The following is a 25211-nucleotide window of genomic DNA, read 5'->3' as shown; positions in this document are numbered from 1 at the left end:
TGATGGTGTAAATAAACCAAAGTGATTGTAAAGGGACGTCTTGCATGTGAATTTCTGCCGACAAGAGAACCGTCAACGAAACGTAGCAGAACAGTTCAGTTGTACTTCCTGTGGTCCCCTGCATTTAACTGGTTTCGTAGCTGGTGGTTTGTTCTCCACCCCCCTCCGCCCCCCTAAAAAAAGCTTGATATTTTCCGTCTTGGGTCTCTTACAGCAATTTCATGTTGGTCAAATGTTTTGTGCAAGTTAATCAAAAACACTGCACAATTTCCATGGCCCGCAATGCTCCTTTAGGCACGAAACCTTGCAGGAAAAAAAAAAAAAAAAAGATAGAGGCAAGTAAAATTATATATGAAGTGGCAGCTACTGCCTTTTGGTTCTGGCCAAGCCGTGGAGCAGGCGGAGACGTGTTTTTGTTGGAGCAGGGCGCCCTGGTTGGAGCGAACGACGTTATCGAATTTAGCAGGGGTAAACGCACTTGGTTACCCTGCTAGAGCAGACACCTTTTCCGGCAAGTGGGCCTGCGCCTTTTCTAAGCTCTCTTTTCACTGAATGAAGATAACCTGTAGTTCCATTGATTTTTGTGTCTAGGTCTCTAGGTGCACTGTTTTGTTGTTTCCTGGCTTCGCAAACAACGCTGTGGAGAGTTGGGATCCTCTGGTATCGTTATCCTTTGCCGGTGAGGAGACTGGGTTGAGCGTGAAATCCAAGATGGCGCGTGAACGCGCCGGCTTGACCGAAGATACCTTATTTGTGGGGCCAAGAATTCCAGATGAAATAAAGCGAATGGTACCGCATCTAACGTCGATTGACAAAGCTTTATTTAGGAAGATTTTGCAAGGTAAGTAACCTAAGAAATCATGATTCAAATTTGCATGTCCCCGCTCAAACTGAAAAGTCGCGATCGTTGTTCCAAGACACCTTTGGTATCCGGTCAACTCGCCTACGTGCAAACTCTCCTACGAACAAACTCGCCTACAACTTGTCAGCTCGCCTACGTAGGGGACTTCTCTTCCTGACATAGGCGAGTTCACTCAAGTAATGTATGCCTTTTAAATAACTTTATGTTCTATCTAACTCGTTCTTTAATCCATAAACCTAAACAAGCGTGCTATGTTCTAAATTCGCCTACGTAGGCGAGTTAACCAGTAGGCGTAGGCGAGTTTGCATAGGCGAGTTTGCACGTAGGCGAGTTGACCGGTATTCACACCTTTTTATAGCAATGATTCCACTCCCCCTTTGCTCTGTTGAGCAGATATGAAATGTTCTCACTGCGATGCTTTTAAATAATGTTGAAATGAAGGCTTTGAGGTTTCTGTTTCGTGTTTAAGTTTATTTTAATGGCTTCTTCAAAAGCGAAATTGAAGCTTCTTCCTCCTCCGAATTATACAGCCACCACTTCCTCAGGGCTGTATTGAAGCTTTAGCTTGCATTGTGTTACTTTTCAATTCATTCAATTCTCAGTTCCTGTTCCTTATTAAAAAGAAACGTCTTTAACTCTAAACTGAAGCCTAATCCCTGGAGAATTCCAGGAAAGCCTGGAGATTTACATACTGCAGAAACTTGTACATAAATAACATAAATCAAATCTTTCAAAAAAATACAAATTTCGAATAATTTTCTGATTTCACAGGCCTTACAAACCCATAAAAGATCTTGGCATCTCCTAAACCCTAACAATTATACCCCCGGGGTAGTCAATCGATAATATCGATAATCGATAGCATTCGATAACAATCGATAGAAATCGATTAATTTTTTTCGAAATTCGATAAAAATCGATAATTAAAAATATTTCGTTGTGAGTAATCGATAATTATCGATTTTTGAATCAGGGCTATCGATTTTATCGAAACTGGATTATCGTTCCAATTTTCGAAACAGCAACACCTAAAGATATTAAAGAACTCGCAGAGACACTTTCTTTTCTACAAACTTTTAGTATTACTTAGCGTGTGTTGTATTTGAATGAAATCCGATATAGATCCCTGGTTGATTAGTCCACTGTTTTATTTATTTGCTGACGTAACACAATCGCACGCTTGTTGCTCTTTCACAGAGTAAAGATATAAACAAATCATCTAGACGCCCTCGGGCTCGTAATCTAAATTCTTCTTGTTCCCCACATTTCATAGGTTAAACGTGGTTTCAAAACCAACGGAACAAAGGAAGAGAAAAAATTTAGACGACAATCTTGAAGCCGAGAACCCGGAAAAGGAAAAATAATTTACGTTTGTAATCGAACCCGGTTAATCGAACAATAAAATCAGGAAGAAAATCATAATGCAGTCTCTTTGGTCTCTTGTACAGTGTTTGTCAACAAATCATTTCATTGCTGCCTTTGAAATCTACATTTAAAGAGTCACAATCGAACGCTCCCTCAACAGAAACAGGATAATTTTTATCGATTCAATAACGATCGATGAATCCGATAAAATCGATAACATTAACACTTCGTCGGCGTGTGAGTATCGAATTTTATCGATTGACCGATAAAATCGATATCGTTTAAGTTCAATTTATCGAATGATTTTCCGTTATCAATTTTTATCGATTGACTACCCCGGGTTATACCCGAATACACCCTCCCCCACCCCACTCCAACTTGAACTGAGATCATTAGAAGGGAGTGCAAGGAGGGTTCTCAGAATTTTTGTTTAGAGTACAGATACTGTCTGTTATTTCAGACCAAAAAAATGCCATTTTCTGTGCTTGTTATAAGATCTCCAAGGCTGCTGCCCAACAGGAATTTGATAGCCTGGGGCATTTACACTTGGTACCTAAATGTTTTGCAGCAGCACCTAACACATCACATGTTGGGCTCCTAACTTCTTGGCTTTTGGCCTTTTGGGCTCCTTAAAATTTTTCCTAGGCAACAGTCTTGATCTCTGATATTTACATACATCGTAAACGTTAATTTGCAGTTTATTGTAAAAAATTATTTTCTGGTTACTTCTCTCTTTTTGCTTTATGACTACAAGCTGCTAGGCTACAAGACACTGCTAATTCCTCGGGAAATACAGTTGTGTACTTTTCCATTGAATAACCAATCATGTTTCAGTTTGATGATTCTCACAGGAGAGACTCAATTCTAAACTCAATAGGCCATTTTCATGATGGCATCATTTGACTGCAACTACCAGAATTCATTAAGTTTTCCTTTTCAAATTCAATTTTGTAACCCCAGCTGGAGAGCAAAGAACAATAGCTCTAATTAGCATTAGAAAACAAAAAACTGAAGGATTCTGGTAGTTGTAGTCAAATGACACCATAGTGAAAATGTCCTATTCTTGATACTTGATTTTCCTGAGAATCAAGCTGAGACGGTCAACTTGCTTTGTCGGTTGCTTTAAAAGCCATACCAATTCCAGAATAAAACGACAGTTCACAAAATGTCTCAAAGACTAATTAGTATTAGTACCACTTGGGGCAACACATACCTGCACCCCCCTGGATAAGAATAGTCGTGTATAATGCTTGGCGGGTAAACATACATGTAACGAGTATAAATATAGATCATCACTCAGGATTTATTGCTTTCTATTCCTTTTAGTTATTGTCTTGGTTTTTGAGGGAAAGATTCCTGATGATGGATTACTTCAAAAACTTCAGTCAGATGTTGTCACTGAAGATACCCTGTCTTGCCTGTATGCGGGGCTTTATTCCCTTCTGCGCAGCGCTCTACGATTGCCTGTCACTTCTCTGAAACCAGAGCAGTTTAAGGCAGATCTTGTAGAATTGAAGTAAGGAAATTGTGGTTTGTATGAAAGTAATATTAACTTTAAAATTTCATTTCTAACCAACCATCTTGTGCTTGGAATTGAAGTAACAAGATTGTTGTTAACAGCATTGCATATATTTATGTTGCGGTTCAAATCTGTATTTGGTTTTAAAATTTTCATTAACCAGTTTGATTTTTAGTTGAATACTTTGTTCCAGATTATGATAGATGATTCTGAGACAAAGGAAAATCAAAATGAAACTGGTTTAAAAATTTTCAAACCAAAAGAACGATTTTGTTGATGTCAACATGCATTTATGTTATACAGCACCACCATAATACAAAGAGTAAACATGGGAACAGCAGATAGTTATGTAAAATTTGCTACAAATTTATGTGACCATTTCTTTTCAAAAATTCGATTATTTTGGTTTTAACATTAATGGTACCCACCTTAAGTTTATAGTTTTGCTGAGGTTTGCCTGTTGTGATGACGTCTACAGGACTACGTCTACTTTCTTGTAAATATGACTTCACTAATTTCAAATTAAATACTGTATATAAATTTAGATTTGTGAGCAGCACTGCTTTTCACTTGAATGAACAATGAAGATGAACAATTTGAACAACTTGAACAGGTTTCAAATTGAAACAGTTGAGATTTAACAGGTTTCATATTGTCTATTTTGCAGGGTTCCTGGAGAATTGATTCCTGATTTGTCAAGCATTGTGTTTGGAGAAAAGCAAGTATCCCAGTTTATAGTTAAAAGTTTTTTGTATATGTATGAAAATTTCTTGCTAGTTTTATTTATAGCAAAAAAATGTTGTTCTAAGTTCTTCATGCAGTTCTTTAGTTGATTGAGTTATATATGAAAATAATGAAAATTTGTTATAGCTGGTGTTTTTTCATTTAAACAGTTTGAGAAAGACTGTGAGGTAAACCTAGTACTCTTCAAGCTCCAATTTTATTTGGATTAATGTAGCTTAGATATTCCTTTCAATTATCTCCAAATTTGTCTTACTGTTATTTACAAGTTGGGAGAAGATGTTGTAAGGTTATGATACATGTAACTTTGACTTCTACCTTGAGGAGTGGATTATCTCAAACCACTTGCTATCTCAAACAAATACTTGTTTCCCTTTGATACTGTTGACAGTATAAAGTTACTCTTGGCTATCTCTGTCACTTACTCAAATTTGTGTTTTCATAGAGTGTTTGAAAATGCAGGTGTCTGCTGTTTTGAAATGACTGTTTGATGATCATTCCCATTTTCTCATGACCTGTACATGTTTGAGTCTGTACTCGTCTGATATCACAGGGAGAAATGAGATATTAATCATTGACCAGTGCTGTAAGGTTGTATTTGGATGAAAGTTTTTTCTGTTTATTCCTGATAAGCATTCTGCAAGAGCACTTGGGAGACGACATGTTAGAGAGAATAAGGGGTACTAAAGGGTAGATACAAGTACAAAATAATGAACTGAGCAGGGATGATGTAGCGGTGAGAGCAATCGCCTCCCACCAACGTGGCCTGGGTTTGATTCCTAGACTCAGCCTCATACGTGGGTTGAATTTGTTGTTTGTTGTTGGTTCTTGTCCTTACACCAAGAGGTTTTTCTCTGGGTACTCTGGTTTTGCCCGCTCCCCCAAAAACAACATTTCCAAATTGCAATTCAATCCAGAGAGTGTCCCCGAACTATAAAACACATTTGATCATCTTATCATCGAATTTAATGCACTATACAAATTTACAATATTTCTTTTTAGAAAATATTTATGTTGAAAACCTAAACGTGAGACAATAAATAATTTTCACATAACATTGAGTGACATTTCTTGTTAATTTGTGTCCACAGAAGATCATCATTTGATGCTGCTGCCCTGAGTAACAGAAAGCATCTCCCAAGCTTGGATTCGCTCAGATGGAGAGTTGATGTAGCCATATCCACGAGGTGGGAAGCTCACAGTGTAGTCTCCTCTGTTTGCATGAGATTAATAATTTATTGAAGGGGTGCATGGAACAAGGCTTTGACTAGTGACTTTTGAATGTAATGTCAAATTCTCCTTTTGTTTACCAAGCAAATAAAAGGCAACATGGAAGGAAAATCTAACAATTTATAACAAGTCACGTTTTTTCCACGCAACCCTTCAATTGGTAACATGCCAGTCAGTAACGGACCACAAGTAATGACCAGGTATTTGTGTGGGCAGGGTGGGTGGGCATGTGCCCCATTTTGTAGGCCACAGAACCCAGTGTCCTCAAGCTTTTAGTCAGAAGTGTGTCTGGCATGACATGTATGTTAAAATTCACCTACCTAATAATTTTGTTTTGGATGTCAAAATTTCAATTTCTGGTAAAAGGCCTGGTTGTTCTTTCTTTTGAATATTAAATGTACTCGGAACAGTTTAGAGGTTTTGTACAGCCCACACAAAATTGTTTTGAGTAGTAGGCAAGATGGCTTGAGTAGTAGGCAACTACTAGACACTTAGTATTAATTTTTGAGACCTGATATTAAATTTTGGTGTGAAACAGGCAGCAGATATTTCGTTGAGGGCAGCAAAATCGCTGGCTACTGAAACATTTTGACTGGGCTGTTTGTTGTGAGAAGAATCGTCCTTATAGCCGTCAACTCCTGCTACAATGGATGCTATGAAGGCCAAGATTTGTTACATGTGTTACACATTAATTTTAATTTTAAGCATCTTCTTTGCCAGAACTTTTAATTCCTGTCTGCAATAATGGTAAATGCTGTGTCAGTAACAGCAAGGTGGGAGTGGACTGTATTTTAAGTGCAAGTACTTGGGGTTTATTCTACAGTGTGGAATTGAGGGGTACCACAAATTAAATATATTCATTTGGTGCTTGAAATTTGCACAAGCGCACCAAATGTAGCACACAGACATTGTTCTGGCAGGTGTTGAAATAATCTTGATTAAAATTTCATCTTTCAGTGCTCTCAACAGAGTGCTTGAGCCCTCAGTACTAATGGAACTTAAGCTAAGTGATGGAAAAATTCACACCTTTGAGGTAAGGCATCCAGGGTGGGTTTAGAAATGTTTAGTGGTGGAGTCTATTTTGGAGGCTGACATGTGTACGCATGTTATGCAATGTTTTTGTTTCTTGGAAGCCCTGTTTTCAAGTTCAAGGCCATGTTGAAGCTAAGAAAAACCTCAGCAGGCTCATTAATAAACCCAGCCAGCTCTGTTGGACTGAGGACCTTTAAAATAAACCTTGTGTATTTGTGTTCTGTTGGAATTTCAGCCAGTGATAAGATCTCTTTCAGTTAATGACATTCACTGGTAGCCGACTCTTAGCTATGCAAATGGCCTATTGGTCTGCCTCTCACCAGGTGGAATTTTTAACAATGAATGATGTTACCTGTATGTTCAGTTTGTGTATTTGCTCAGTGATTTAAAGTGTACCCAATTAGCACTGCATTACAAAAATTCTTTAACACTTAAAATAATACAGTACTGTTATTACGAGGTTGATTATTAGATTTTATCAAAATTATATTAGATACCGTTAATCAAACTCTGGGGAAAAATGGGGCTACATTTTTCAAATGAGCTGTAAAGTTGTAGTTATATGCCAAAAATGAGGGTAGGCTGGCATGCACCCAGTCATTTGAAGTTGGTGAAGACTACCTGTCAAGATTGTACATGTGTGCTGCAACATTTATATGAAGAGTTTCTCTTTATTTGCAGGTGTCTTCATCCAAATTCCATGAATTGAGATACAATGTGGCATATGTTTTAAAGGAGATGGAAGATGTTGAAAAGAAGAACATTTTGAAGATTCAAGACTAACAGAGCGGCGTAGACTTCATTTAGACTAGACAGGTACTGTTGTTAGTTGATATCTTTACCTCAGTCTGTATTGATCCTTACACATGTATAATTATGTCGTATTATATAAACGCCAGTGAAATACCAGGTGAGCTTTTGTGCAAAAACATGATATCTTCTCACATGAAAAGATCACCGTTGCTATAGTCACATAATAAATTGCATCTTTTGCAATGATTTGATATTTCATTGGTGTTTATATCTCGTCTTGAAAAATATTTTTTAACACTCTTAAGAGAAATTTTGTAACATCCTCTATGTATCTCTTACTTTGGTGTACCGTGTAAAAATAGCATTGTGGCACACACTTATTCTCAGTAACTTCTTCATTGATTAAACTAGATTTTTGTCCAATATACGAGTAACAGGGAGGTTCATGGTGAACAGACAGTTCTAACTTCTGCTTGTATGCCGTTTGCTTCAGCAAGTTTGGTTGAAAAACAGAAGAAGGCAAAAACAAATTGATTCAGTGCACACATCATACAATGAATATCTAGTCACTTGTCGTTGAGGTGCAAAATTTTGAAGCAGCTAAGATCCAAGTTTGTTTCCTTCACTGATAGTATGAGTCTCCTGATAATCTCAGACAACCTTATAATAATCAGCTTTTTGGTTGTCTGTCATCGCTTGTAAACAACAACTGTGTACAGTACATAACATGGAGAGAAGAGTTGATTGGAAAGTAGATATTAATTAAATAAAAAAATTGAAAAGTTTACTTCTTGATATCCAAGAATTTTTTTTATTTGTTGGCAAAATTCCAAAGAAGAAGAAGACTTAATACAATGATGTTGAAAAGAGACCACAACTCTATGTAGTGAACAAAATGTACTTAAGTTTTCAGTTGTAGAAGATACCACTGACAACCCAGAGGTTTATAGTATTAGCCCCAACAGTGATCAGCATCAAATTTCTCCTTGTAATATCAATGCTTATTCAACTCCTGAGGTCATGTGAATTAAGGATATGATCACCCAATGTGACTGAACTTTCTTGGTATTTTAACAACTTCTTCGCATTTGTTTTAGAAGTATGGGGACAATTAGGTACAATGTAGGAGAATTTGTTCTTTGATATTAGGGGTTAAAGGGTTAAGGATGTTATAAAGCTTTTACAAGAAAAGAAAATCTTTCCCTTCTCACCTTGCTTGTGTCTTGTGCGTGGCTAAATAAATGCCTGTTATGCAAGCTAGGGAAATACAGAGGTGTACACACCCAGATTGTCTGCTAAGAAAGTCAGGGTACATGAGGTTGGTAGCAGATTGTTTGGTGTTTGTTGATTATTAACTTCAGTCACCTTAAATCATCATTTTTCCCAGATATTTCCTTAAAAATTACTACTCAACACCCCAAAAATCTGATATGTTGTGTGTGACTTTTTGCTCACTCTACTCAAGAGTTGTGAACTCATGGTTTCTTGAAACATTTACCCATATCAGATAACCAATTTTTGACTCAGGCTGGTATGAAGAAGATGAACATGATTTTGATAATTAGGATTTCTCATGTATAAAAACAGATCGCTATGTTCAAATATTGAACCTTCACATGTCAGCTTATTAACTTAAATAAAGGGTAACTTCTTTGAAATTAATATTATTAGTATTTAGTACATAAAGGCTCATAACTTTGAAGTTTAATGCTATTTTGATGAAATTGCAAGTTAGATTTTTTTTTACAAACTTCAAGGTAAAACCTAGAATAGTTTAGTCTAACATTCGTTTAAAAGTTATGACATTTGTAATATTTCGTTTGATCATGTGAAACATTGTTACTAGTCTCGAACTTAGAAAATTTTATGATAGGAGTTTATGAAGAATTGTTTTTAATAAAATGAGTAAAAGTTGTTTAAAGGTTGTGCATGTTTACCTCGTCGTACTATGTATACTACTTGTTCAGTGCTTCACAAGTTGTTACTTTGATGTTGTAAATCACAAAGTGGTCATCATTTTTAACCCTTGATTTCAGCTAGGTCTCAAAATGAGAAGTAGAAATCTTTAACAAAATGTTTATTATTAGAGCTTCCCTACCAATGTTTTGGAGAATTGGGTGAGATGTTATTCATTAAGGAATTGAACCCCGAGTTAAATACTCAGAAAGACTCTATTCGTGCCAAACTCTTTACGTGACTCTGCATGCGAATACTTTATTATCATCACATATTTTCGCTTTTATTCGTGTCTCTAAGGAATTCTTTTCATTTTATATTCGTTCTCATTTAACTCATTGTTGACTTAATAATGGCATTAAGCGAACATCGAAACGTTGTCGCTTTTTTAAACTTTTAACCAAGATGGTTTTAAATTTTTTAAAATTTTCAACTTTATCGCAATTTTTTATAGTTAAATTCAAAATTGCTGACTCATTGAAAATATAACACTTGTCTTGCTTGCACATGCAGTCTGACAGCCGGGTATTAATAACAATTATTATTACCCGGCTGTTAGACTGCATTCCCAACATTGGGAAAGCGTTCACAAGCCCATTACAAATCAACAGCAATATTTTATCTATATGCAAACTGTAAGTTCATTTTATTAACATTTCTTTCACTACATAGAATGTAATGTGTGCAATATGTACATGACAGTACTCTCGAGTCTGGTAACAAAACACTTGCTACTAAACTTAAAATTTTACATGTCTCTCTCTCTCTCTTCTTTGCAACTATCACAGCCGACAAGATACTACATGTTAAGCTAAGACTGCTAACAAGGACTGTATAATTTAATTACTAGATGAAAACTAAACCCCATACCCCCGAAGGACGATCATTTATATTATTATTATTATTATTATTATTGTTAGATGAAAACTAAAATGGCACTGTACTTGACACATTGATTCGACTTGCTTGTTAAAGAATTATTTTTCCTAATGGAAAAGGCAAAGAGAGCCTAAATTTTTTTGCACAATAATGAAGTAGCCTGTTCTGTTTCATATTCAAAAATAAATTACTGAAAACTGCAATTGAAGGGCTCTGTGCATAGTGAATTTTGGATTTCTTTTGTTGTGTAAGCCCAGATTCACCCCTTTCTTACATGAGGCCTTCAAGACAATTCCTTGAGGAACATTGCTCCAATGGTTTATCTGCTGCTTTGCGCTTCATTTTGTGATAAATATTAAAATCTTGCCTTAATCATTGGCTTTTATTGCAAAGGAAGTGTAAAGCAACGGATAAAACACCAGTTGAGGCAACGTTTCCTGAAGGAATTGAAGACCACATGATAAAAATCTAGCCAATCTGAGCTAAGGCAACAAAAAACAATCTAAAAATGGTTGGTTATGCACTGAGTCCCTCAATTAATCTAATTACAAATTTATCTATTTTTATTTGTAATTATATCGATTTTAATTTATTAACTAGCGTTGATGCTGTATCTTTATGTGTGTTCTCCTAATGATTGAATGAGTTGTTGTAATTTCTCTAGACGGCTTTTTAAACAAGTCATAGAGAGAAATTCCAGTTGAACATGTTCTGGTATACGACACACAGTCAGCAGCCACCACATCCAGGTTGGGCCTTGAGCCTGAGTCAGCTGTTCAGCATCATAGCTTGGCATTGTAGAAAACATGTTTGTAATCCGCCTCTAAAACAAGCAACAACACATGCAATATTTTAAACTTTGTAACTTAGAAATGAAAACCTAACACAATGGTCCTTTATTGTCAAAAATTAGTATTACAGCCAACCTTCCCGTAACACACACCCTTGGGACCAGAAAAAGTGTCCGATTAGAAGAGATGTCTGCTTATGGGAGTTTAAAAATGTAGTGTTTGTATGTGGCTGAAAATTTGACCAAGCGTCCGCTTACGAGAGGTGTCCATTAGGGGAGGTTTGACTGTATTAATAATTAAATACAGTAATAATTAAATTATTGAACAATAATGCTGAACACTAAACCTACTTTTACATCTCAAAAGATGGAAAATTAAGTTACAACTTGATGTCATTAAGTTCTCTTCTTTTTTATCATACATAATAATCACTAAAAAACTAATTTTGGCTTGCCCCTGGCGCCATCCTCAGGAATTCACTCAAAAATTCACAGTTTTTGGCCCATAAAAAATTGTGAACACATGTAAGTGAAGGCACCCAGCCTTACTTTTATCACACTTTTGGTTTATAAACAAAAGATAAAATGAATATTTGCAGCTTCAAGGGTGCTGTCAATTTTATTATATTTGGGGAAAAAATTCTATTAAATAAGCAAATAATAATTGCATCCAAACTTACCCTTGGAAGGATTGGTAGATTACTAAACCAGGCCTTTGATTCATTGTAGACATTTTGATGAAGGGTCTTGACTTCATCTAAAGAGAATTTCAAATTTTTAATTTTATACGTATTTGCCTTATACTTGACTTTGGTTATAGATTGCACTACCTGTGAAAAAAAAGTTGGTCCAAATCGACCCATTTTTTCAGGTTCTCTCTTGTCTTGAAAAATTGAAGGGGTGTCTGGAAAAAAGCCCTAAGTGACTTCTGATAAATTGTTAGGTTCTCTTTTCAAATTTCCTTGTATTAGCTTGTGAAACAAGAGGAGAATTTGACCTTACATCCAAAGTCACTTAGGGCCTTATTCCGTGCACCCCTTCAATTGTGAAACATTGATTTATGGTTTCTTTCCCCTATGTGAAAATCACTTGATATCTTTCTCTTGGTTTTCCAGGAGCTTTGTTTTACATAGACCCTTAAATAAATAAATAAATAAATAAATAAATAAATAAATAAATAAATAAATAAATAAATAAATAAATAAATAAATAAATAAATAAATAAAATTAAATAAATAAATAAATATTATTGAGATTTGGGTAACATCTGGGCCAAATAATGGGTTGATAGTACTGCAAAAGTGTTTTACCTTTCAGAGTTCACAATTTTAAGATAGCAAGAGCTAAAACTCCAGTCAATTCTAATAATTGACTACATTTTAACTCTTGAGAGAGTTCCTAGCCATGTGAAATAAAAAATTGACCTCGTCTCTAAACTCTGAGCAAGGTTTATACATCATGCATCCTTATGACACAAATGCAGTAAGGCTATAGAGTGATGACAACATACCAAGTTCTTCTTGTGGAATAATTTTATCTTTAATCCACTCTACTTTGGCAGTGTGGTAACCATTCTGCATTCCTCTCTCAAGAACCTAAGTATCAGAATCGAATGAATCAATGAATCAATCAATGAATCAATGAATCAATCAATCAATTGATCGATCAATCAATCAATCAATCAATCAATCAATCAATCAATCAATCAATCAGTCAGTCAGTCAGTCAGTCAGTCAGTCAGTCAGTCAGTCAGTCAGTCAGTCAGTCAGTCAGTCCATCAGTCACTCAGAAAGTCAGACATAGTGGGCCAGACAGACAGCCAGCCAGTCAACCATTCAGTCATTCTGGATGAAACAATATAAAAATCATTTATTAACAAGTCACCTTGAAACGCCTTCCACCAACACAATCCACAAATGACCTTCCATCTGGAAGGTATTGAAGGTTGTTAATCTCTAGCATAACACCATAATCTACAAATCTAAATGTAAAAAAAAGATAAATAATTATTAGCAAGGCTAGGTGAAAAAAATGCCATAGATTTTTAAAAAATTGTTAATGTTCAAAACATGCTCATTTTATAAACCAATGTTTTACGTTTTATGCTTACTTAAGTATATATTTTTCCAATCCATCGTAGAAATCACATCTTATGCTTCATTTCACATTATTTTTTTGTGGATAAGGTCATTCAGTTGTTACATAAAAAATGGCCTCAGGTGCAGTGTATAACAAACAACCTTTTTCATACCAATGTAAGCTTTTGGATGGAAGAATACTGAGAGTGAAAATGGCTACAGAGCCCTGCAATTAAATATTCATTCGATTTTTAAGATCACAGATAATTATTTGCAGTGGCTTCCATTTTGTTTTAAAGCTGTTAAGGGGACTAATGGTCTCTTCCTGGAAATTGTCTTTAAATGTTGCATGTTTAACAAGTACAAGTATAAAAAATCACATTATTTAAGTGTCAATGTACATTTAGTGCAGGGTACTAATTAAGGACACTTTCCAGATTGAATTGGAATTCAGAAATGTTCAGGTTTTTGAGGAGAGGGGAAAACTGGGGTACCCAGAGAAAAACCTCTCAGAACAAAGACGAGGAACAAACACCATTCCACACACTAACACAGAATAGTTTTGAACTGATGCAGCTTGACTGAGCCAGAAGGGAAAGCAATAGAAAAAAAATTAAAATTGACATTGTACACTGTTCCATTAGAAAGTCAGCCCTTGCCCAGGGCGTGGTCTCACCCTTTCTCCTCATCAGGCACACACATGCCAAACTGTTTGGATCCTGACTCCATACACTGCCTGACCATCAGACGATAACGTGGTTCAAAAATGTGCAATGGGCAGGGCTGTGATGGAAAGGCCAAAGTGCAAACAAAGATTGGTACATCTTCTGTGGTGTCACTGGCTACACTGGAATGAGAAAAAAGACGAATTATTATTAATAGTAAAAGTACATGTTAGTAATGTTTGCATTTACAGTTAACACCGTCCTTACGTAAGAATTATTTCTATACCATTTCTTTCTTTTTTCATAACAATTAGGTAGAGCATTTTCTACAGTTTCAGAGAGGAAATTAACTATATTAAGTAAATTCAGTTGGTAATTTCTGACCTTGCCAACTTTTCCATTTCCTGTTGGTGTATTTGCTTTCTTTCTAAATGTTCCTCAGGGAGAGTGCATTCAATCAGCCTACTGATAGCAACTGTGATGTTCTGAAAATGTAATGTTCAAAGTCAGCAACCATAAAATAATGTTCGTTATAAATCACCCGACCCCCAGCGCTATTAATAAAACCTTTTTTTCTGGCCAATGCCTTTTTCGCTCAGTCAGTTAGGGCACCAGTCTGTAGAGCTGGAGCTCACCGGTTCAACCGGCTGGAACAAAATTCACGATCTCTTTTTGTTTTTTACAAGTCGGCGTCTTTTAGATTTGCTGGGGAATTTAATCTCCCTATTTTAGATAAAACTTTATTTGCTCAAGAAAATAGGTTAGTCGAACATGACGCAAGTGACAGTCTCTTAGCGACTTTGCACTAAAAAACATAGTATGAAATCTGGGCAGAAAAACAAACTCTATTTGCGTGATAAAAAAGTGTGTTTGTGTTATGTGTACCAATAGGGCTTGGACAGTCATGGAGTAATTCAAGGAATTCAAGCATCATAGGTGGGACGTGACCTCATATCATAAAGGTTAAGATGAGTCAGAGCTTATCGGTTCTCTCACAATAGTGGATAAATTGGTTGTTTTTTCTTATCTCTAGGACAATGAATTTTTCAAATGGAATCAAACTTCACTTTTTTTACCCTTCATTCGATATGGCCAGAAGAAATTCTATGGCAGTTTTCAAAATTATATCTACTGAAGAAATACTTCACATAGCTGTGATTACACAAGAGGAAACTTAACCTACCACGCACAGTAATAAAAGTAAAGAACATGACCTAATAGTTTTGTGTTAGAGGGCCCGGGGGGACTTCTGGCGATGTTCTATTTTATGGTAGACCGTGACATCCACGTCACAACAAAATACAAAACATTGCATTATATGTGCAGTAACGCGTTTGTATGTGGGGCATTCTGTCGCATATGAAGGACACAAAGATTCAGCAATGAAAGGGCTAGGCAGAGTATTAAATGATGCTACAATTGGGTATTTGTAACCCTTAACGGGTTCTTGTTCCATTAAGAGTTCTCCTTGATATTCTGCAATGTCAAATATTGGATATAGTGAATGATTCAAACTATTAGACAGTATGCAATTCTACCGGTATTACACTTTGAAATTCACAGACTAATGTGTAGAATATGTACAAAAAAAGCCCCACCCCTCCCCCCCCCCCCCAAAAAAAAAATAAAATAATAATTATAATAAAAAATAAATAAATAAACAAATTAAAAGAGTTAAAAGAAAAAAAAAACTACAGTGGGATCATGGAATTTTCAACACATTAAAATAATAATGAGATGACTGGTCGTTTCAATGGCGTGGTGTCAAGTTATGATAGCCAATAAAAGAAAGGAGATGTACATGTAGACAAAAGTAATGGAGGAAGGCAGCACAAATTAGCTCGGGTGAAAATATCAATGGAGTTAATTAGTGCCAACAAGCTAAAAATAATAAAATGTACTAAGCAAACCTTCAACTCTCATTACCTGATTTCGTTCAGCCAGGAACTGAAATCAAAATAAAAGAAAATTGAGTACAATTCTATTAAATATATTAAAATATAAAAAGAGAAATTTATAGATAATTGATGACAGTTATAGCATGTCGTTGTAGAGAGTACTTGTATGTAAATGTATGTAATTTTTGTTTTACCCATGAAGCACTTTAGAGCTCTTAGGGCTCGTTCAAAGGTGTCCGTGCATTCCAGGTGGAATTGGAATTTGAAAATGTGGGTTTTTGTGGAGGGAGGAAAACCGGAGAACCCAGACAAAAACCCTCAGAGCAAGGACGAGAACCAACAACAAACTTAATGTACAATTTTGACCATAAGTGCACGTACCTTGCTCAGTGAGAATCTGCAAATAGGACAAGTTGGTCTGTGATCAAGGTTGCAGTTAAGACAGGAACGGCAAAACACATGGCCACAGGGTGTGGTTACTGGTTCATAAAATAATCTAACAACAAAAGAAACAACTTTGTTACATGGAAGTGGAGAATCTAATAAATATAATATTACATTTGTGTATTTGAACTGCACATCAAAGAATTGATAAATGACAGACCAATATGATTGTAGTTATATGCATGCCGTACAAAATATTAGCAGCTGCAAAAAAAAAAAAAAGAGAAAAAAAGAAAAGCCTGAAAAATTCAGGCCTGAGCAGGACTGAATGGATGACCTCTGCGATAATGGTACAGTGCTCAACCACCATAGCCATCAAGCCAACTGGCAGTTTGTCATTTTTTTCTAGAATTTATAAATCAATCTCTTCACCTCTACAGGTGTATAACAAATTCGCAAACTAAACTTTAAACAGGAAAGTGTGACTCTTGACCAGAAAGTGACTTCACTATCCTACCTCATGTTATACATGGATGCACAAGGAAGGCTTTGTTAATCGGTGTGGTGTGTGGTTTTTAATTTGACCCATAAACAAAAGTTTCTTGTGACCTAGCTAGTATTTCCTGTACACCATACCTGCAGCAAAGAGTGCATTCCAAGTCTTCCACAGAGCAGCACTTTCCAAGTCTGAACTTCTTCACGTCTGGTTCATCATGAGTACTCTCATCTAAAATAATAAATTTACAACAGCGAGTAATATAAATTTGTGTAATTTGCGCGTGTGCTTCACATTCCCATTGTGCATGCTGATATTACATCAGCAAACAAATTTCTTTAAAGCAATTGGTTCATGCGTCAGCTGTGCATTCATCGAGATATGAAGCACTGAGGAAGTTTGGAGAGCACTCAAGAAGCTAGAGTTGCTTGAGGTGTATGCATCTGTTGTGCTCTCCAAACTTCCCCTGTGCTTGATATCTTGATGAATGCACAGCTGACGCATGAATCAATTAATGGATTTTCATAGTGTTTTGATTAGAGTGATTATTATTTGCGATGTCCATAAACAGACTTAGATTTAACCAGAAACTGTTAAGTAAATATTATTTTTACATTGGCTAATTGTTGTGTATGGTTAATGATAAGCCATCCCCTTTTTTCCTATGATTTTAGTTACCAGTAACAACTTACAAGTGCAGTTGCAAAATTTAGGATTTAAATTTTGTCCGTTGGTCAAAACGTTCCTTTGAAAAAGAAAGAAGTGAGGTCAAGAGTAACTATGACTGAAACCAGGTGACAGCAAGCCAACAACATTACAGAATGTTATTATCAAAAGGAAAATGTAAAGTTGTCGTCTCAAAACCAACTGCAAGAGGTATCACAGAATAACAGACATTTTGGTATCAGTTTCTCAAAAAAATGTTTCACTGTACAGCTGTACGTGATCCCCTATATCAAACAAGGTCAGCCAAGTCACTTCACTTCCTCTACATCTGTAAGCTATAGATCAATACAATGTTTTTGTTGCCAAATGCAAGACAAATGGTATCAAAGAACAATATACCCATTTAGGTATTAGTTTCTCAAAGTGATCTGATTCCCTTTACGAAAACAAGGTCGGACAGGTGACTTAACTTCCTGTACATCTGTGAGCTAGATCAGTACAAGGTTTTTGTTGCAAACAGGGAAAATGTGTGTCATTTGGATGATGCCAAACACTCATAATTAAAAATAACTCTAGGGATATCAATGGCCACACAATGTTCTGAAAATAATACATATGACCAGGCAACATGATGCTATGCTTGTTTTATCTAATTTGTAAACAGCATTAACTTAATTAAGCTTGGAGATCTGTACTAAATACATCTCGTTCAAACAATAAGTTACTCTTCATGACATATGATATTTATACCTGCCAACTCTCAGCTTATTAAGGCCCAAGTCTCACGCCTGCGGGTTGAAAACTTTGATCTGAGCATGCCAGCTATGCTTATGGATCAATTTCTCACACCTGGTTGAAAAATGTGAGCTAATACAGGCTAAACTGGCACACTTTCCAAAAATATGTAAACTCGAACCAATGCAAGGAATTCCATGTAAAATGAGTATAAATGACAATGCTGTCCCCAAAATCTCTGATGTTTGAAGGTCTGTATGGAGCATAATCATTTTCTTGAGAACTTTATAGGTATTCGGAATGTCTGAAAATCTTCAGATATATAGTCGTGTTTTCTTTGAAAATCCTGGCACTCCCATTATAAAAATCTCATGCCTCTGATCAAGTCAGAAAAAGTTGGCAGGTATATACATATTTGTACTATTATTTAATGGACACTTGCATCTCACCTGTATCATCGTGTTCTTGACCCTTACTTTGTTCAACCAGATTAACTAAGATTGTTAGTCTTTGAAGAAAAGGGTCTGTGTTTTCGTTTGTACTTTGTTGACCACTGTCCATTGGTGTTCTTGTCAACTGGTTTTGTGTGCAGTTGGAGGAAGCCGGGTCTGGTTCAGTTATCAGCTCATGAACCAGCTGTTGGAATATAAGTGAAATATAACTTCCATGTAAATTGCCTATGTTTTGAAATGTTGTTTGACATTAAACCTGAGGTAAATAAAAGTTGTATTTGGGCCAGCAAGGCTACCACAAGTTTCTTAATAATATTAAATGACTTCAAAAAGGAACCTCTCAAGAAAATACGAGAATTTGTTTGTTTAACGAACCTTGAGACAGACTATCTCAATTGTATTTTCTATTGCAAAATAGAATTTTAGCGTACTGCCATCTGTGAAAACAAATTGTGTAAAAATGAACGGCTTTGAAAATGAACTTCACCCTGGGAATAGAGTGAAGGAATTAAGGATTCTGTGTGGACTAGACTGAATGTGCAGTTCCAGAAAAAATCTACACCCACCCCACAGAAGGTCATAGGAAATTCCTAAGGGGAGGGGGGGGGGGTCTTAAAAGTCAAAATTTTAGAAGTAAAGTATGAAGCTAAACTGGAATTTCCTAAGGGGAGCGAGGGTGCAAAACAAAAGACCTTCTGTGGGGGGAGTATAATGGATTTTTTCTGGAACCCTGTACAATAGACAATGACTAGTTCATAACAAGGCTTTGAAGCAAACATTTCGTGAACCTAAAAGTGCCAAGGAGGAGAGTATGTTACTATTAGAAAATGCAGAGCCAAAGTCAACCCATTTGGTATACAAATGGTTGATGAAGATTTTTTGTGAGTGGCAGGCTGGCCACAAGGATGAATAGGAAAGCCTGTGATGTCAAACAAAGAACATCTGCTGTGAAAACTTCTGAAGTTCAAGATTTGCAAAGTAACATTAATTTTGTGAAATGACTCCCTGAAGTCCCTGAACTTTTGGCTAAGTTGAAGGCTGCTCCCTGACAGAAGCCCGGTAGCCTGGGGTGCCCAAGAAAATGCACTTGGTGCCTAAATATTTTGCAGTAGCATGTAACACTTCACATTTTGGGCTTCTAACCTCTCGGTGTTTGGCCTTAAATTGTGGTCCCTTGCAATTTTTCTTAGGCAACAACCTTGAAGTTCATCATGGAGATGTGCAAAGACATAGTAGAAAGTTGGAAATAAAAATAATTGAGGCAATTGACTTTTTTCAAAGTTGTTGTTTTCCAGGCCAATTGCACTAAAGATACATGACTGTATTTCAGCTCACGTGAAAGTATTCTTCACACAAAACATTATCCTCATTAGAATACTAATGGGGGTAATGTTACACTAATAACGTGAAAGACAATCAGCCCCGCTCTCCCCTGAGACTGAAATCAAATCCCCCCCCCCCCCACCCTTCTCAGGCTTTTCAGATTGACAGTGTCTTACTGGTTCTAAAACCACGTCCACATGACTAACTTAAGTGACGTAATAAACGTACATGTAGGTTGCAATACTCATGGATTATTAAATGAGCCACTGGAATACATTTTAATCAACAAATACACTTTGAGAATTTGGTGAAACCTGCTGTCCTGCAGTGAACTTAAACTGTCAGTACCTTGGCCAAAGATTTTTTGACTCCTTTGTTACAAGGATCCCTTGCAAGGCAATGCAGAAACGAGACAGCTGCCTCTGCCTTCTGATTAAGGGCTAACAAAGCACAACCTTTCCTGTAGTATCCCTAACAAATGAAAAAGAAAGAAACAATACCTAGTATAAAATGTACAATCCTGCAGCCAAAAATGTTGGGACAATTTCCAAAACTCAATACAAAATACCTCCTCCCCCTCATGCAATGTTAACGTTGTCATGTTGCTGTGTTTATGTACAGTATGAATGATTTCAGTGGCTATCAGCGTTGCTTGGGAGAGGAGGGGGGGGGGGGAGGCTTCCAAATATTTGTAATTGGCAACTGGTTGTAGATATCCAGAAAAAGAATGCAGTACACTGCAAAATATGCTATTTTTGTATCTGTCCCAGAAAATATTGGCCAGGATTTTACCTTGCTACATATGTGTAGGTAGTTGGTCAGAGATTTTTTTTCATAACAAACTTTAAAGAGTGAAAAGCTTTTATTTGAATCTGCTGAAACAAATTCCCTTAATTAGTTTTAATTCAAGATAGTAGTGGAGAATTGGCTGGCGTGGAGTATTTTTAAGGAGGATCAAGCCACCCAGCTGTTTAGCATGCACTAGGTACTGGATGACTCATGAGACCTTTACGTCTTAGGACTACCTACGATTTTCTAGCAGCAGCTGGCCTATAATAAGCAAACATACAGAGTACTGAGAGAGGGGAGAGCTCTGTGTCTATAAAGATGTGGTTGAAGTGGGTGCCAGAATATTCTATAATGTGGTTAAATTGGGAGTTCCTGGATAGGGGTTCTAATTTTGTCTGCAATGCAAGCATTTTTGGGGGGCATGCGAGTGCCAGCTTTTCAGTTAATTTGTAGCTGCCATGTTGGATTTGCAAAATCTTAGGGAGCTAGGAAAAGGGGGCGGGGAGAGAGGGAGTAGTTTTCTTCTCTCCTTCCCTCCCTCCTCTTTTTTCTTACAGCCTAATACCCCCCCTCCCCCCCCCCCCCCACAAAAAAAAAAAAAAAACCTGCCTGCATAAAGCAGGCTGATTATCATTGGGTGTCCAGAGATGGGCAGATGGCTGGTACCCAAAGTGCGACTTTATCTCATCAGTGATTTAAGACTTCCTACCTTTGGCCAGGCTGGTTGCAGTTTACAAGTCTTGTTTGCTCGATGAAGGGCTTCTTCAAAATTTCCAAGTGACAGAGAGACACAAGCAAGGTTGCTTTGAATCAAATGGTCAGATTTACCTGAGAAAGCAAAGATGCACAAAAAGCTTGATCAATTTTAATATCTGTAAAATTTCAAGCTATTTTAATGTTCTATGCAGTTTTCAATGCTCACAATTTTTTGGCAGCTGTGTGACTAATTTGTTATGAAAATTGTGTTTGTTTTGTAAGGGGATGGGGGTTGGAAAATATTTTTGGCAGCAATTATTAATTACAAGCATACAATAACTATTGTCAAGCATAATTTGGAGCATAACACAGTCCATTTTTAGGGTGACACCAGAAAAGTGTCATACTTGATTTGAGGAGTATAATGTGTCAACCTCTGAGGGTCATCCTTTAATTGATTTTAAAGTTTACCATTGTGCAACTGGGGTGGGTTGTTTGAAAGCCGATTAACGCTAATCTACGATTAAAAGTTAATCAAGGTTTTCATCTCGCTCTTTAAAAGTGATTTCAAAGCCTAATTTCAAGCTAAAGGTAAAGAAAAGTCTAAGTCAAAACTGAGGGCCAAAACTCTTTTGGAAGAATCTTTATTGATTAGTCATTAAACTTTAATCAAAGTTCATGTGAATCCAGGATTAGCTTAATCGGGCTTGGAACAATTGGGCCCTGGAGCAAATCTCACACTCCAAATTTTTAAATGTCGAAAGGTCAGACAGTAAACATAGAAACAAAGACGAACCCCTAATTTTTGCATTATTAAGCCTTTTAATGTCACAACTGCGACTCTTAGCCCGCCTTGCAGTGCTTCAGCTGCTATAGGTTAATCCTCTGGCACTCATATTTTAATAGTGATAATGGAGATCGTGTAAAGTAGAATTAAGGGTGTCTACAATTTTGTTGCCCCTAAGTCATATGTTTAATAGGTTCTGCCACAAATGAAGGGGTGAGAACAACTCTTTTTTTTTTAACCCCACGCCTCATCAAGGGATCGTATTTCGTAAGGCAATTGTTTGGACGCAAAATAAACTTATCATGACTTATGTTGAATCTTCCTGTCAGGTTATCTTCCTGTATGCAAAATTTCCTCTCGTAAATATTTATAGCGACGCGTGTTACGCAACACATCTAATTATAAGTTACGTAAAAGCAACTAAAATTCAGCAGATAGTTCCGATCCCAATTGAAAATTTAATTTTCTTTACCTTTACGGATCAAAACGTTATTTTTAACCAACCGAACAATATCGATCAAAGAAACGTTGCTGTTACGTAACTTTCGAAAAGCTAACTGAAAAACAACACAAAAATTACGTAACATTTTATAGAAACCAGTTCAAATCAGAAAAATAAACAGCCGTTTTCACGAATGCTTACTCAATTTTTCAGCCTCTTTGTATTTTTCGATCGCTTGTAAACTCTGTTTCTTCCTATGCAACTGGTTTCCCTCGAGGCGCAAGCGAGTGGCCTCCAATTCTTTCTCGAACGATTTCTCAAGCACGCCTTGCAGGATCACATTCGTCTTAAAAGGACTGTAGGGAAATAGACTGCCACATCGTTCGCATTTATTTGCCTCTTGCTTTTCCAAACATAGTTTACAAAAGGAATGCCCGCACGGGACGGTTATCGGGTCGTAAAGAATACCGGTGCAAATACCACACAGCAAGACGTCATCTTCGTCCGATATTTGGCCGCCAGAACTCTCTCTTTCGCTTGTAAATATTGCCTTGGTCAAAGCGCTTATAAAATGGAGCAGACGATCGGCTTGAACTTTGCCGCATTTAAACGCCTCACAATACACTGGTAGGGATTCGACCAAACGTCCCTCCAAGGCTAAACAATCAGCCTTCCCCAACAGGCAAAGCTTTCTCTTTGACTTGTCCTTTTGACGCAGGATTTCAAACAATTCGCGGGCTTTGCCGAAATTTCCTTTCTTCATTTCTTCGTGAGCGTCCCATTCCATAACCTTATGGACAGCAAAATAGCTCCTGATGTGGCAGACAGACTCAAAGTCCTCAAACACAAAGAAGATCAACAGCGGCGAAAGCAAACTTGTCGTTGCTTTGACATACCGGTTAACTTCCAACTTCACACAACAAAGAACCCAAGGTAAACATTGTTTCTGATTGGTCGAGGTTACCCGCGTAATTATGCAATTCTGCGCGAAGGATAATCACTTGATCACGAAATAACAATTTCCGGCTATACACTTCCACGTTAAGTTGTTGAAAGTATGGATAAATCTAAACGAAGAGGGTCTTAACATTACCAATAGAAGCGCTGTTCTTTTCTTTTCTTTTTTTGGAAGTTTGAGGGCAAAATTCTATATTCGTTTCGCTTCGCTTGAAAAGGGCGGCGCGGGGGGTGGGTAGGGGGCGGGTTGAGCCTGCCGCTGGACAGCTATCCTGAGACGTTTAAAGTTGTTTACGATCACGAAAGCCGAAGAGGGACTTCGGACTTCGGACTTACGACTTTCGACTTTAACCTCCTGGATGCGAGCTATTGTGGGCCACAAAACAATGGAGCTGTACATTTCAGTTCCAGGAACACTATAGCTATTGCCCGGGGGGGAGGGGGGAGGAGACTCTCATATGAAAGGGGCGGGATGCTCGTCGGAAATTTGAATTAAACCCCAAAAGCAGACCAATCTGGGCGAGGCCCAAGCTTTTTTTTTTTTTACCCGTAAAAGAGACCATTTTGAAACACAGACAAATATATATATTTTTATATTTCTTCGCGTGCAACCCTAAACGAGATCTTCACGGCTAAATATAGTGGTATTTGGCCTAGAACACCCAAAGTGAGACCAAAGAGCATCCCCGCCCCTTTCATATGCGAGCCCCCCCCCCCCGGATCTATTGAAGCCAAAAAGCAAGAAAGCTGAGAACAACTGCAAGAAGCCATAGGTCTTGATGGTGAGAGACAACAATGGAAAAAACGAGCCCCCTAAAAACGACTGCGTGGGAGGCTAGGATCTATCAGACATCACTCACAAACATCCTGCAAGCTTAACATGAAATCACGAGTATAGAAAATCTACAGATCCTTTACAGAAAACATATTTATTTAGTGCTATCTGAAATCTTGCAGCGAATCTGAGCCGTTAAACTAAGTAAATGTCAGGGTGTTTCTAAAACGGAGACCGAAGACCCAGTCTGATCTAAAACAAAGACCCCCTAATCTAAAATCTGTCCCCGGAACCGGAACCGGAACTGAACGGACACCTGCGTATATGCCGTTTTATACTGGCACGTTTTTAACTGTTTATTTGTTCAACTTACCAATTTTTATTCTCTTAAGAAACACGTTTTATGGAAACTCACGACTGGGGAATTATTTTGGTTGCCGCTTTATCTACTCTGCAGTCACTGATCGGGCGCAGATTGCCTAAACGAATGTTAGCGACTTGTCACAACTGCAGTTTTGTTTACAGAATATCTGAAAGTGCAAAAGGTTTCCCTAAAAATTTTGAAGGATACTGGTGTATGAATGCTGACGTATCTTATCAGTTTAATCAGAAAAGCAGATTTGACGTTTGGGTGTTATATTGCGTCTGACTTGCGTGTTTTTTTGTTTTTGTCCTGGGACGAGGAGTGCCGTGTCGTGTCGTGTCAGATAGCACGTGAAAACTATGTAAACGTCTGAAACGTTATAACTGGGAACCTGATTTTCTCCGGTTTCTATGTATTGAAGGCGCTAAAGGTTTTCGATCAGTGGGTCTTCGTTTTGTCTTTGCTTTAGATTGGTGGCTGACTGATCTTCGTTTGTGGAACGTGGAGATGAGAAGAATGAAATGGAGCCATATTGACAGGGGTCAAAGCGATGGAAATATACAATCTAATTAACGCC

General features: G+C 37.2%; 2 protein-coding genes across 2 annotated transcripts; one reads left to right on the top strand and one right to left on the bottom strand.

Annotated features, from left to right (window-relative positions):
- The first annotated feature begins 675 nt into the window (after positions 1-675).
- Positions 676-9423, top strand: LOC146485754 (COMM domain-containing protein 5-like). The gene is made up of 6 exons (XM_085103104.1): positions 676-841; positions 3554-3743; positions 4414-4464; positions 5579-5674; positions 6675-6750; positions 7431-9423. Exons 1-6 carry the CDS (start codon positions 712-714, stop codon positions 7530-7532), a joined length of 645 nt encoding a protein of 214 aa, XP_084959230.1. The 5' UTR covers positions 676-711; the 3' UTR covers positions 7533-9423.
- Positions 9424-10074: 651 nt separating this feature from the next.
- Positions 10075-23584, bottom strand: LOC146485753 (LON peptidase N-terminal domain and RING finger protein 3-like). The gene is made up of 13 exons (XM_085103103.1): positions 22740-23584; positions 21323-21441; positions 20173-20295; positions 18499-18685; positions 16789-16879; positions 16150-16264; positions 15797-15817; positions 14255-14355; positions 13882-14052; positions 13012-13108; positions 12638-12722; positions 11808-11884; positions 10075-11160 (listed from the first exon to the last, which is right to left on the bottom strand). The coding sequence occupies exons 1-13, from the start codon at positions 23323-23325 to the stop codon at positions 10954-10956; spliced, it is 1980 nt and encodes a 659-aa protein (XP_084959229.1). The 5' UTR covers positions 23326-23584; the 3' UTR covers positions 10075-10953.
- Positions 23585-25211: the final 1627 nt, after the last annotated feature.

This window comes from Pavona decussata, unplaced genomic scaffold (genome assembly GCF_977016875.1).
Source record: "Pavona decussata unplaced genomic scaffold, jaPavDecu1.1 SCAFFOLD_25, whole genome shotgun sequence".
Lineage (NCBI taxonomy): Eukaryota > Metazoa > Cnidaria > Anthozoa > Scleractinia > Agariciidae > Pavona > Pavona decussata.
Note: the sequence above shows the minus strand (reverse complement) of the source record. Positions and strands in the feature narration are given on the sequence as shown.